Here is a 13,775-nt window from a genome sequence, read left to right on the forward strand (position 1 = left end):
TGTCAACAGGTGAGTGACACAACGTTGTTGTTGTTTTTTCTTTTTATAGTGAAGGAAGCAGCTAAAGAGTAAAAATAAATGAGCGAAAAAGCCTGCTAATCACTGCCCCTATAGAAGCAAGTATAGTTGAGTGAAGAGTTTGGACTTGGCTTCTTCAGTTACTTGATTTCTTTAGCTTAACATACTGAACTTTTTGCCATGATTTTTTTTTGTAATATACGAAGGGAGAACTGATTCTTGTATATCAACAGACCTAATTGAATAGAGGAGACGACCCGCCGGAGGTCACAGCTTGCTATAACAGTAATACGTGAAGGGTGACGAGCGGCTACTGACGGTGCCCGCTCCGACAGGTGTGGTGGTGGCGGTGGGCTCCGGACGCACACGGCGGTGCGGTGGTCAGGTGCAGTTCACGGCGCAGCAGACCCGCCAGCTGGAGACGTGGTTCTCGCAGTACAAGTACATCACGGCGCCCCAGAGGAAGACCATCGCCAGGGAACTGAGCCTGCACGAGAAGCAGGTGAGGGGGGATGGGCTGCTGGCTGACTATTATAGCACATCTGTGTGGCGCGTGTAGTGGTAATAACTGTGTGTGATGGTGTGGGACTGTTGAGGTGACGGAGGTCCATATTTTTAAACGTCTCGGGCTCCCATTACGACTATGAGCTGATATCACAGTCCAACACAGTGTCTTTGTAACAGCCCGAACCAAACTATAGAATCCCATACAATCCAAAATGGGGAGGTCTTCGATGCCACACTAAATACACAAGACTTTTCTAGTATAGTTTCATCAAATTTGTGAACTTACATTAAATACCAGACACTATACAAGGAAATTTCAAAGGCTCTGGTATTGGTTTGGGAGCTTACTAACCGATCGTGGGGAACTGTGAAACTGGCCCTATTTCCCAAGGCTGCAGAGAAGACTAATCGTTTTTTCTTAGGTATAAAATAGGATAAAATAAATACTAGAGAAATAAATAAATAAAAATAGGATAAAATAACTCCACTACAACGAGTAAGGATAAAAATAGGATAATAAAATAGGATAAATAACTTTACTAAAATGAAAAAAATAATAAAAACAGGATAATAAAATAGAATAAAATAGCTTCACCCCAAATGAAAAAGAAGGAAAGGTTAGGCTAAAAAAAAAAAAAAAAAAAAAAAAAATCAGTCAGTCGATGGAACAACAACAACAATAATAATAATAATAATAATAATAATAATAATGATAATGATAATAATAATAATAATAATAATAATAATAATAATAGACATGCTTAGAGTGGCGCCTTACCCCTGTGCTGCGCTCCGTCACCACCACCACCACCATCATCACCATCAACACCATCACCACCTTTGTCTTGCAGGTGATGACGTGGTACCAGAACAAGCAAGCCAAGTCAAGGAATGCGTGCCCGGCAGTGCCCCCTTCAACACCTCAAGACTTCAACACCACTCCGCCATCATCACCACCACCATAATCAACACCAATACGTGGCTCCTAGTGACTCTTCCTGAGTCTCAGTTCAACACCACCACCACCACCGTCACCATATCCAACATCAACACCAAAATCAACATCACACCGCAAAAGGAAGACTAGAGATGGAAATGCTTGCGGGGATCTTGTAAAATGACCTCCTCCTCCTCCTCCTCCTGTTCCCAAGGTTCACCAAAGTTAGTAAGACAAATCTACAAGTCACGTGATTCTTTACTCAGTTTTGTGTTAGCGTTACGTTCTACAGACGGACGAAAGATGGACTCACACATAACAATGACCTTAACTACTACTACTACTACCCTCCTCCTCCTTCTCCTCCTCTCACTTCCTGCAGGTGCCCACTACAGCTGGTTAGTCTACGCTCTAGGCTACGCTCCCGTCACTACGCCCAGGGTTGCCAGATTTGGTCATGAACAGTCTGTTTGGAGATGAATCAGCCCGGCCCTGAACTGACTGCACTGCTGACTGACTGGATAGCGGCGCAGCCTTGAAATTAACAACATTCTGCTAATTCTCAGGCAAAAGATTTATATCCCCTTATACTATGTAATGCTGGTGAGGAATTAATAAATAAATATATAAATAAATAAATAGATAATCTTTCTTTAAGAAATAAGAAGGTAAGGAGAGTTGAGGGAACTTGCTAACGCACCGAGGCTCAGATCTGACAACCCTGGCCGCACCACGCCGCCAGGCCACACCTGGCTGTGCGCGGGGCGCGTCGCTCCCCACCTGGCGGTCCTCGCGTCGTCAGTTGTAGAGTGTCGTGGCGTCTTCCAGGCAGGAGGCTCCCTCGCCGCCCAGGCTGTACTCTGAGGGGTCGTTGTCGCTGCCATTGTGTGAGGAGGCCGGAGACGCGGCCGTCACGTCCACGTCCAGGGAGCTCACCGCCCCGCCATCCTCGCAGCCGCCCTGCAACAAGCACTGCGTCAGGCCGCTGCTCAACAAGGGACACACTCATACAGTATAATCATATAGAGGCAGCAGTGCGGGAGTCATGAGCTGCTAGGCAATGACCGCTACACATGTACGCGGGGTCCTGTCAGGGCCGCACCACACTGAACTTTTACCATTAAATTTTAACTAATATATGGGTATAAAGTGCTGCAGGATTATTTTCCAAAGATAAACGCTGCACCCCTAGCGTGGGACCCCCGAGGTGGCGGCGCATGAATGGACCTAATAATTATGATACGTCCCATATGCGTTGATAAGACTGAAACAAGGGCGAGATAGGAAGAATTCAGTGCCAGATTAGCTACGCCAGGTCTCGGAACCTACTGACAGCGAAAGGGTAGTACAACACTATAATCACTACGTCAGCGCTGGGCTCAGGGAATACGCGTGACCAAGGACCACATTCTTAAACCTTTCATCGCCCAAGCACATACATTTAACAAGGCTTTCGTAGGATTTGTGGGCATATCCATGGATAGCTGAATGACCCTGGTGGTAATCTGACATAGTTTCTGCACCATGAACGTAAAGAAACACACCTGGAGACGCGTTTAACTTATTTTTTGGCCTTTAGAAATTATCGATATAAGAGAAGGAAGCACACACTCGCACAGGCCAGCCAATAGCGTTTGCCAGCTTACCGTACGCTCCTTCCTGTACTGGCGCCGTCATCTCAGGCTGTTAAACAAAGCCTCCTGCCTTTTTACACTTAGCCTCCCTATATGTTATCACTCCATGTCTAAATACCTATCCTAAACACTGAATCGAAGCCCATATAAAGCCTTTACATGAGCTTTCCGCTGACTGACACCCAATAAGCGCTACCACGCAACAAAGGAACGTAATCTGGTAGAGAATGTGCGGTGGTACTACTTGGGTTATACGTAGCAATACAGCCATGAGTGTAAGGTCCATATCAAACGTACCGGTCACCCATTATGACTATTTAACCGGGTTCTCATGGGTGATTATCCCGTTCAAGATGCATAAGCCGTGTACAACTATCACTGTGATCACAAGACAGTCAATGCGAATTTCAGGAACTACTACGAGGGGCTTTTCAAACAGGAGAACTGAGGCGCAGATATGTTTAACAATACGGGTGAAAGAGTCGTGGCTTGAGCTACTCTTTACAGCCGCGGGGAGAGATTACAGTATCGCTGCATAAAGTGTTCGCAGCTGTCCTTCAGAGCGGCTTATGAAACGGCCTTGGCGAGAGCTTAAGCCTGTCTTGCAGATGTCATGAAAACCTGCACCCGATGTTCTTAAATGTCTCTACCCCTCAGTTCGCCTGTTTGAAGACTCTCGTAGAAGTTGCTCATCCTCGGGTTTGAGTATGAGGTGTGTTTCAGTTTCATTCCTACAAGCAAAGAAGATATAAAATAAGAGAAATGGAAGGGAAAAAAACGGGAGAGAGGAAGACACTGTGAACATCAAACTAAATAAGCAAGTAAAAATAAATTAATAGGCTAAAGAGGACGTGTTTCAGTTTCCTTCCCACACCAAACACTCTTTAATATGTGTTTCGTAAGAGTACAGGATGTGTTTCAGTTTCCTTCCCACACCAAAACACTCTTTAATATGTGTTTCGTAAGAGTACAGGATGTGTTTCAGTTTCCTTCCCACACCAAAACACTCTTTAATATGTGTTTCGTAAGAGTACAGGATGTGTTTCAGTTTCCTTCCCACACCAAAACACTCTTTAATATGTGTTTCGTAAGAGTACAGGATATGTTTCAGTTTCCTTCCCACACCAAACACTCTTTAATATGTGTTTCGTAAGAGTACAGGATGTGTTTCAGTTTCCTTCCCATACCAAACACTCTTTAATATGTGTTTCGTAAGAGTACAGGATGTGTTTCAGTTTCCTTCCCACACCAAAACACTCTTTAATATGTGTTTAGTAAGAGTACAGGACGTGTTTCAGTTTCCTTCCCACACCAAACACTCTTTAATATGTGTTTCGTAGGAGTACAGGACGTGTTTCAGTTTCCTTCCCACACCAAACACTCTTTAATATGTGTTTCGTAAGAGTACAGGATGTGTTTCAGTTTCCTTCCCATACCAAACACTCTTTAATATGTGTTTCGTAGGAGTACAGGACGTGTTTCAGTTTCCTTCCCACACCAAACACTCTTTAATATGTGTTTAGTAAGAGTACAGGACGTGTTTCAGTTTCCTTCTCACACCAAACACTCTCCTCCAAGCGTTTCATAAGAGCCATCCGGTGCTAGGCTACTCGTCTTCAGTCTCCGCGTCACCGTAACACAACGATAAGCCGCGTCATTATTGTCATGATTTATCACAACAATCACACCTGAGGTGATAAGACTTTCCTCCTCGGCGCTCACTGCTAACGTCTGCTCAAACAAGGGCAATGATATGTGAGTCTGTTCGTGATAAAAATGACTTGTACTCGTGAGAAATTCGTTGCACTGAGAACAGATGAAGAACTTAACTGATGATGTTATAAGAAGCAAAAGGATGTTGTTGTATGCTCGCTACTAACGTCTACTAAAGCAAGGGCAGTGCGGGAGTCGGCCCACGTTAAAAAAAAAAAAAAAACAAAATAACAAACTCGACCAGTGAAAAAAGTACTTTCACTGAGAAGAGATTTTAAGACCTCTTGCAATGGCTAGATAAAATATAAAAATATGGATCAAAAAAAAGATGAATAAGAAATAAAAAAAAAACGTTCTGACCTATTGGTTTACAATAGTAGGGGTAATACTATCACCCCTCCGCAGTGCAGAGGTTAGCGTGCTTAGCTATAACTCCGCGGGCCCGGGTTCAAATCCCAGCCCGGGCAGTCGGCGTGCAGCTCACCCAGCTGTTCATACTCCCTCTCGGGTTGGCTGATAAAGGGGTACCGGGAGAAACCTGGGAAGGTAAACTGTGGCAATCCCGGATTTCACACTGACCCATGTCCCGGGGCGATGGGCCCTCACCCAGCACAGGCTCAAAGGGCCAAGGCGAGGGAAATGAGCACCGCAGACACACGCAGCAATACCGTATGCACCCTTTACTTTACTTTACACAACCCCGGGTACAGAGAATAATTAGGATATATGAACCTGTAAGACTTGGTAAAAAGACAAAGAAAAAAACAACGACAGGAGCAAACGAGAGAGAACAAGATGTAAAGTAGGCGTGACGGCATGAAAGGCGCCGACGAGAACGTTTTAATTAAAGGGACTAATCCGGGTTGTCTGGCCGCGCTCCGAAGCCTGACTGATTACCGCTGCCTCGAGCACGCTATCACGCCCCGAAGACGTCTTGTCAAGGCTATCTGGATCCCTTAATAGCGCGATTTACTGCCCCTGAATCCTGACAACCTATTCATGGGGCGCAAGAGTGTGTGTGTGTGTGTGTGTGTGTTTGAAAAAGAGAGAGAGAGAGAGAGAGAGAGAGAGAGAGAGAGAGAGAGAGAGAGAGAGAGAGAGAGAGAAGAAAAAATGTAAGAACGACAGCAGGAAGTACCCCAAAAAATAGATAAGAAGGAGATGGAGGTGGAGGAGGAGAAGGAGAAAGAAAAAGATAAGAAAATAGAACAAGAACAAGAAAATGAACAAGAAAAACAAGAAAAAGAACAAGAAATAAAAGATAAAAAATAAGATCATATACCTGGACACTAAAGAAGATTCTAAGATTCTAAAATACTAAGATACTAAGATACTAAGGTACTAAGGCGGACCAGGTGACAACATCAAGCCTAGAAGGTAGTATTGCTTGCCGTAATGTTCATCTCTCCTTCATGATGTAACTACAGAGCTTAATTTTCACGGAGGCAAGTTGAGAAAAGTGCGGGGCTGCCTCCTTTCTGCCACTCCCTTATAGAGTCATCTACTACGGCAGCCACTATAAGTAGAATTCACCTGTGTCACTATCGGGCTGGGGTCGTCGAAGAGACCCCGGAAGAAAGTCTACCAGCGCTAGAGACAGCACCAAAAAAAAAAGAAAAATAATAATAATAAAATAATAATAAAAAATCCCGCAGAGCAATATAACACGATAGCGGAAACATACACATCTTTTACAATTAGGTCGAAGGAGGAGGAAGAAGAGGAGGAGGAGGAAGAGGAGGAGGTGAAGGAGGCGTGAGTGAGTGTAGTGGCAAGTATCGGTACTCCATCACTGATAGCCATGTCACCACCACCACCACCACCACTAACACCTCCTCGCCGCAATCAGGCGGAGGTGCACACAAGCTGTTGCCGTGAGTGACAACACCCCGGCAGCCACGGACACCTGGCCGTGATGGATGGCCGCTCATTAAGGCCGCCGGCGGCTGACTCAGCGGCCTTGACCTGCGGGAGTGGCCATGGGTGAGGTCGAGGACAGGTCACTGACACTACCGGCGCAGCAGTACTTCTGTTGCATGTAATTTGATAAGATTAGTGGCCAATGTGGAAACAGAGCTGGGTTCAGGGCAGGGCCACAGGGAGATGAGCACTGAGGCCACGCGCAGTTATAACATATGCCCATAACATTACTTTTACCAGTAATTAACGGACTTTTTTCTCATTATTGCTTTTTTCTGCCATTGAGCTACTTCCTTTGCTGTACCGTACCACATGGTCGCTGCCCTCGACTTTGCACTTCCCAGGGCCCCGTGCTGACGTAGTACTTGTACTCAATATTACTCTCAGCAACCCGTCAAGTGCCAGCCCCCGCACAGCTTGATCCCGCACTGAACTCTTCCTATCTTGCCTGTGTGTCACCCAAATCTGCGCCGATCAGACGTACCACTGCTAGGCCCATCCAGGCACCGCACACTGCTTGCAATTTTAAGCGTTTATTAATGCGTCTTAGGATATCTAGCACCGTAGTTGTTGAATGATACAAGGCCAGGGGCTACGGCCATGACAGGACCCCGCGTACTTCAAGGATCCAGGGCCCTGCGACACGTGAGTCTGGCACTGGGTGGAGGAAACGTCAATCTTTTACCCCGTGTGAAGACTCAGCACCACACAATAGATATCAACTCTTTGCTGCGAGGGAAACGTAAGCACCACAAACTAAACCTCAACCTCATTTTAGGGGGAAGTCCGTACGGTATTTTTAACCCAGTAGCAGCGACGGGCCATATTTGTGTCTTTGCCGTGTAGCAGTGACGGGCCAAATTTTTGCCATGAAATGAACCCCCAAAAATAGATGATGCATTAACTGATCACAAATGCGTTGATATATATTATGAAATGGTTTCCGTGAGTGACGATTTTTTCTCATTAATTCGCTTAGAGGGGCCTTTAAGAAACATGATCCCCGCAGCTACAGAGTTAAACCTATCAGCTCCTCAGTCCATCTATTCAAAAAGCCTCTCGCAGATGTTACATGGACTGTTTTGTGATCCCAGTGATAGTTTTACACGGCTTACGCATCTTGAACGGGAAAATCACCTATGAAAATCTGGTTCATCTTCTCTGTGGCCTTGGGAAATCGTCATAATGGGAGACCGCTATGTTTAATAATATGGGCCATTGTCTCTTCAGCCCTCCCTCCCTCGTCGTCCCCCTCCGGCATATCATAGGCTTAATTAATCATGGGAGCGTCACGGAGCAGTGTTGTTATAATGTCGAGAGAAGAGTTAGTGCTGCCACCATACGTCATTACCAGCCGTCAGGACCATCAGCAGGACGGGAGGAGGTTTTCAGTGTGGGAAGTGCAGTGCAAAGATTAGTGTTCAGGCGAGCGAGAGGTCCTTAACCGGCTTGAAAAGAGCATACCCCAACCCTCCCTCCCATCCTCTTTCTCCCTCGGCCCCGGCAGCAAGGTTATCTCGCTTATCTGCTCCGCTCGATCCCAACAAGGATTCTGGAGTCTATCACACTATCACTATCCTCATCAGCCACTAGTCAATTGCAGGGTAACGGCCTTTCCCAGCGTAATCCACCTCTCTCTAAGTGATGAAAGGCCCTAGTAAGTTCATCTCTCCACCTGATCTCTGTTCTCTGGCGCCGTAGTCTCAAACACTTCGGGCTTAAACATCTACATTTCACAAGGCGTTCCTGGATGTTGTGAGCATATTCTGGGGCAGTTTTATGACCGTGATGGTAGTCTGACTCTTCTTCTGTAGTGTGGACATGAAAAAAAACACTATTAGAACCAGGTTGATCTCTTTTTTGCCCTTTGGAAATAGTTGATGCGAGAGCAGAGTGTCTGGGAATACTGACCCTGGTTCCTACGACTCCTGGGTCGTCGCTGTTCCTTGGCCATTCACCTGCTAACAGTAATTTGTATTTCTTATATTTAACCGTCACCAGAGACAGCAAAACCTTTCCAAACGTTTGTAGCTTCTCTCTTACGATTATCAGTGCAGCCAACTTTCCCCCAGCCATTAAAAGTAACGATTATCAGTGCAGCCAACTTTCCCCCAGCCATTAAAAGTAGCTAAGATTTTATCTCTCCACCTGGTTCTCTTTCCACCCTGACTTATATAACTTTATCAGCGTGTTAAGAGCCGGTGGAGAGAGGCGGGGATAGGCGGCAACCAACGGTGGCTCTGGGGGCTCACATACTACGCAGCCTAAAGCCTCGGCAAGCAGGAAGATTTGTTGCGATTATACGACCCGCTGTATATTATAATTATCTGCGCCTGCCTACACCCCCGCCATGCACAGAGTAAGACCTGGCTCATAAAGTGTAATAAAGAGATATGTAGATAAATAAATAGATTAATAAGTAAAAAAGAAGGTATACTGAGACAGATTTAGATAGATAGATAGATAGATAGTGAAAGAGTTGACAGATAGAAATTAATAAAGATGAAGAGAGAGAGAGAGAGAGAGAGAGAGAGAGAGAGAGAGAGAGAGAGAGAGAGAGAGAGAGAGAGAGAGAGAGAGAGAGAGAGAGAGAGAGAGAGAGAGAGAGAGAGAGAGAGAGAGAGAGAGAGAGAGAGAGAGAGAGAGAGAGAGAGAGAGAGAGAGAGAGAGAGAGAGAGAGAGAGAGATAGAGAGAGAGAGAGAGAGAGAGAGAGAGAGAGAGAGAGAAAACAAGTTCTATCTCCTTGAAAGAGCAAAGGTGATATTAATCTTCTCACACCTTCCTTATCCTCCTCCTCCTCCTCCTCCTCTTCCTCCGCGAGAGATAAAGTGTTAAGCGCCTCACACTTTTACTTCTTTTCTCTGCAGGTAAGATGTTACTACCATTACTACTACAAAGTAGATGAGAAATAATCATCGGAATTGCCTAGGAAATCATTCTCAAATCATGAACATGAAAAAGATAACTGAACACCAGCTCTGGGTCCCCCTCCTCGAAGGAGTATTAGCTGCTCATGGTGAGGGTGTCATGGATGCTAAGCCACTCATTGTCGCCCAGTATGTGTCAGTGGTCTAGTGCAAAAAAATTGCAATGGAGGTTAGTCAACACATATGACAGGTCCTTCATAGGACTGCTTCCCAGCAACAGAAGTAAAGTGTTGGTATTTGAGAGAAGTAAGAGTGAAGTGATTAATTTTAATTGTTCATACAGGGTGAAAGTTGAATGTCCAAAAGAATGTAACATTAAACTGAATGGAGAAAAGATGGAGGAGGAGAATGTTAAGTATCTTGGTTCGAACCTGTGCAAACATGGAAGCATGGAAGGTGAGACCAGAGAAAGATCTGTACAGGGGAGAAGAGTGATTGGGTCTCTGGAGAGTATGATAAAAATAAGGACAGTTGACATGACAGTGAAAAAGGGATTATATGATGGAATAATTGTGCCGATGATCACTTACGCAAGTAAGATGTGGACAGGGAATGAAAACCAATGTGCAGGATACAGGCAGTAGAAATGAGCTTCCAAAGAAGAGCTTGTGGGGAAGGAGAATAGATGAATAATGATAATAATAATACTAATCAAAGTGTATATAACACATATGGTATGTTTAGTAAAGACGAAGATATGAAATGTGGAAAGATTGAGAGGGTTAAACGCGGTATCCTGAGATGGTTTGGCCAAAAGGAAAGGATGCTGGAGAGTGAAAAGATGAAGAGGATGTATACGAGTAAGGTTGTTGCGGTGACTGAAAGAGGACGACCCCCAGTGAAATGGGAGGATAGAATGCTGAAGTATGTGAGGGAAAGGGGCGAGAGGAATGTAAGAGGATTAGAGGATGCAAGGAGGGAATGTAAGGACAAGAATAAATGGAGACTCTTTTGCCGTGGCCATCCCCTGGGGCAATGGTTTTCAGCCTGTATTAAAAAGAAAAATCAATCAATAAATAAATCAATAAATAAAATAAGAGAGAGAGAGAGAGAGAGAGAGAGAGAGAGAGAGAGAGAGAGAGAGAGAGAGAGAGAGAGAGAGAGAGAGAGAGAGAGAGAGAGAGAGAGAGAGAGAGAGAGAGAGATAGAGAGAGAGAGAGAGAGAGAGAGAGAGAGAGAGAGAGAGAGAGAGAGAGAGAGAGAGAGAGAGAGAGAGAGAGAGAGAGAGAGAGAGAGAGAGAGAGAGAGAGAGAGAGAGAGAGAGAGAGAGAGAGAGAGAGAGAGAGAGAGAGAGAGAGAGAGAGAGAGAGAGAGAGAGAGAGAGAGAGAGAGAGAGAGAGAGAGAGAGAGAGAGAGAGAGAGAGAGAGAGAGAGAGAGAGAGAGAGAGAGAGAGAGAGAGAGAGAGAGAGAGAGAGAGAGAGAGAGAGAGAGAGAGAGAGAGAGAGAGAGAGAGAGAGAGAGAGAGAGAGAGAGAGAGAGAGAGAGAGAGAGAGAGAGAGAGAGAGAGAGAGAGAGAGAGAGAGAGAGAGAGAGAGAGAGAGAGAGAGAGAGAGAGAGAGAGAGAGAGAGAGAGAGAGAGAGAGAGAGAGAGAGAGAGAGAGAGAGAGAGAGAGAGAGAGAGAGAGAGAGAGAGAGAGAGAGAGAGAGAGAGAGAGAGAGAGAGAGAGAGAGAGAGAGAGAGAGAGAGAGAGAGAGAGAGAGAGAGAGAGAGAGAGAGAGAGAGAGAGAGAGAGAGAGAGAGAGAGAGAGAGAGAGAGAGAGAGAGAGAGAGAGAGAGAGAGAGAGAGAGAGAGAGAGAGAGAGAGACTTCCCTTGCCACTTCACTTGGATTTCCATGGGCAGGGGCCAGGGGAACCTCTCGTTGCAGGGAGGGAGCCAGGCGAGCTTCACACTGCTGCTGTCCCTCCAGGCTATTCAGCTCAGCAGGCAACCTTGGGAAGGGTAATGTGTTAGGCTGTTTATCTTAGTGTATCATGGGTCAGCTTATAAAGTTTTGCAGGTGCAGTATTACCCCTTTGTGTATTATATAACAGTAATGTCACCACAATCTAAAGTGGACAGTATTGTCAGTCTTCTAACACAAAAAAAATCTAGCACATACACAGAGGAATTTTAACGGCATACTTTCTTTGTTGTTGTTGGGCGTGAGCAATACCTGGGTATCAAGTATGTCAAACTTTAAACCATATCACTCACTGGTTTGCTTGTTTGTTTCCCTTAGTTTCATTCAAGCTCAGAAACTTAGCACAACAAATTACTGAGTCAGAAAAAAAAATCCAATAGTGTTCAATAAGTGACTCTTGACTGTGAGGCGTCACCTGATGGCTGCACAGGTCTCTGAATTCTGGAGGGCAGCAGTCCATCTCTGTGGTCCAATAAGTGTCTGAAAGATGGTTCATTGAAAATTCTAAATTCGAAATAAAGTCTTCCTCTCCTACCCTGAACCCTCCTGACAAGAGTAAGATATGACTAACTTCAATCATATATTGATTGCCTGGGAAAAAAATAATCACCTTTGAGGCATTATTGTAATTACACATCAATACAAACTATACGCAGGTTAGTCAAACACAAAACTACAATAATTACATGGTATCATTACATGTTCAAGATTTTCGCCATGGGAAGCATCGGAAGCTCGTGGTGAGGTCTTTTGAGGAGGTGTGCTGTTGCACTACAGCCACTATGCCCTCCACTGGGACTGGCGTGCTGTGATGATGATGTAATACAGCAGCAAACTCCTCAAAAGACCTCACCACGAGCTTCCGATGCTTCCCATCATGGTCAAATCTGTACAGCATTTCATCTGTTTATAAAGGCATAATAATCATTACAGTATGAGGTATGCAACGAGCTTCCATACAAGGCCAATCCACAACAATGACAAAAGATTTTAAACCACAGCTGCAACTTGCTTTGGCACTCATCTTTGCTTGTGAACTCTGCACCTGTGCTATAGAAAACCTGTCACTCAAACTTGCATTAAATTTAACTCCTCCAGGTGGCTGGGACACAACCTCTGACAATGAGCTGGTCCTTGCCCCTAATGAGCAGCGGGTAGGGACACTGGCATAAGAGAAGCAGTCTATCTCTCTCCTACATAAGGAGGAAAAGTGGGATCTCTCTATTGCTAATCAGTATACCATTGCATATCTTATACTAGAGCAATGAAATCAATCCCTTCTCCCTTTCCTCTACTAACCAAATTATCAAAATAAATCATCATTAAGCTGATGAGAGAAAATCATGAACACAAAATGCCACAAAAGTGTACATTCTTCAACACATAACCACTTTAATTTCAAATCTTGGCTTTTATTTATTCCAGGTAACAGCAGACTTGCAAACAGATGATCAATCAAAAACAATTACTTGCCTTGTTCATCCCACTGGAAGTGACATGCCCATCGCAAAACTTTCCGCTGCTCAGCACCCTTACCAGAAGCATGCTTTCTGGTCCTCATGTAGATGTTGAGTTGCTCATACAGGATGTTGTCTTCTGCAAGCCTCTGTCTGCAGGCCAACTTGTACTCCTCAACAGTATAGTTGAACCTGATGATGAATTTTAATTGTCAATATTATGCTTCACTGCAACCAGTCAAGTAAAGTTGCATATCAACTGGACAGACACTGAGAAAATAATGACAAGTGGTATGCCTTTTCTGAAACAATACATAGTAATATAAACATTTTCATATTCAATACAAAGCTTAAGAGAGAATAAAACTGAAATCTGTGCAGATGACAAAAAATTTCAGTGACAATACTTTAGAGGGAAATTTTATTGAACACAATTCCCTTCTTTATTCGCATGAATTTTGGTGAATATTCACGGTACTCCCCAGCAATAATAATGGATGAAAATGTTTACTTGTATATTTTTATGTTTTGAATTAATCTTTTTTGTTCCAAATCCCCAGCTTTTGCCACTGGCCACCTACAGTGCCTCAGAAAGTATATATTGGTTTGCCAGAAAAATATACTTGTCCTGCAACTAAACCTAACCTGACCATATCTATCCTAACTAACCTGACATAACCCTAACCCCGAGTTGCTATGAAAAACCTGCAATAAAAAGAAAGAAAAAAAATGTAGACATTATATATAGCTAGTTTAC

The 13,775-nt window shown here is 44.4% G+C and overlaps 1 protein-coding gene across 3 annotated transcripts in view; it reads left to right on the top strand.

Moving 5' to 3' along the window:
* LOC126988069 (hematopoietically-expressed homeobox protein Hhex-like) overlaps positions 1 to 4,343 on the top strand; it is a 6,422-nt gene extending 2,079 nt beyond the window's left edge. For 2 of the 3 annotated variants that reach the window (XR_007741431.1, XM_050845876.1), the window contains exons 1-3: positions 1 to 9; positions 354 to 520; positions 1,377 to 4,343. The exon at positions 1 to 9 is cut by the window's left edge. Coding sequence is in view for 1 of the 3 variants with exons in the window: in XM_050845876.1 (XP_050701833.1) it covers positions 1 to 9; positions 354 to 520; positions 1,377 to 1,490 (290 nt within the window). In the remaining 2 variants the exon portion in view is untranslated. The remainder of the gene's footprint in view (positions 10 to 353; positions 521 to 1,376) is intronic. The other variant, XR_007741432.1, reaches the window with a different exon arrangement.
* Positions 4,344 to 13,775: the final 9,432 nt, after the last annotated feature.

Source organism: Eriocheir sinensis, chromosome 67 (assembly GCF_024679095.1).
Source record: "Eriocheir sinensis breed Jianghai 21 chromosome 67, ASM2467909v1, whole genome shotgun sequence".
Lineage (NCBI taxonomy): Eukaryota > Metazoa > Arthropoda > Malacostraca > Decapoda > Varunidae > Eriocheir > Eriocheir sinensis.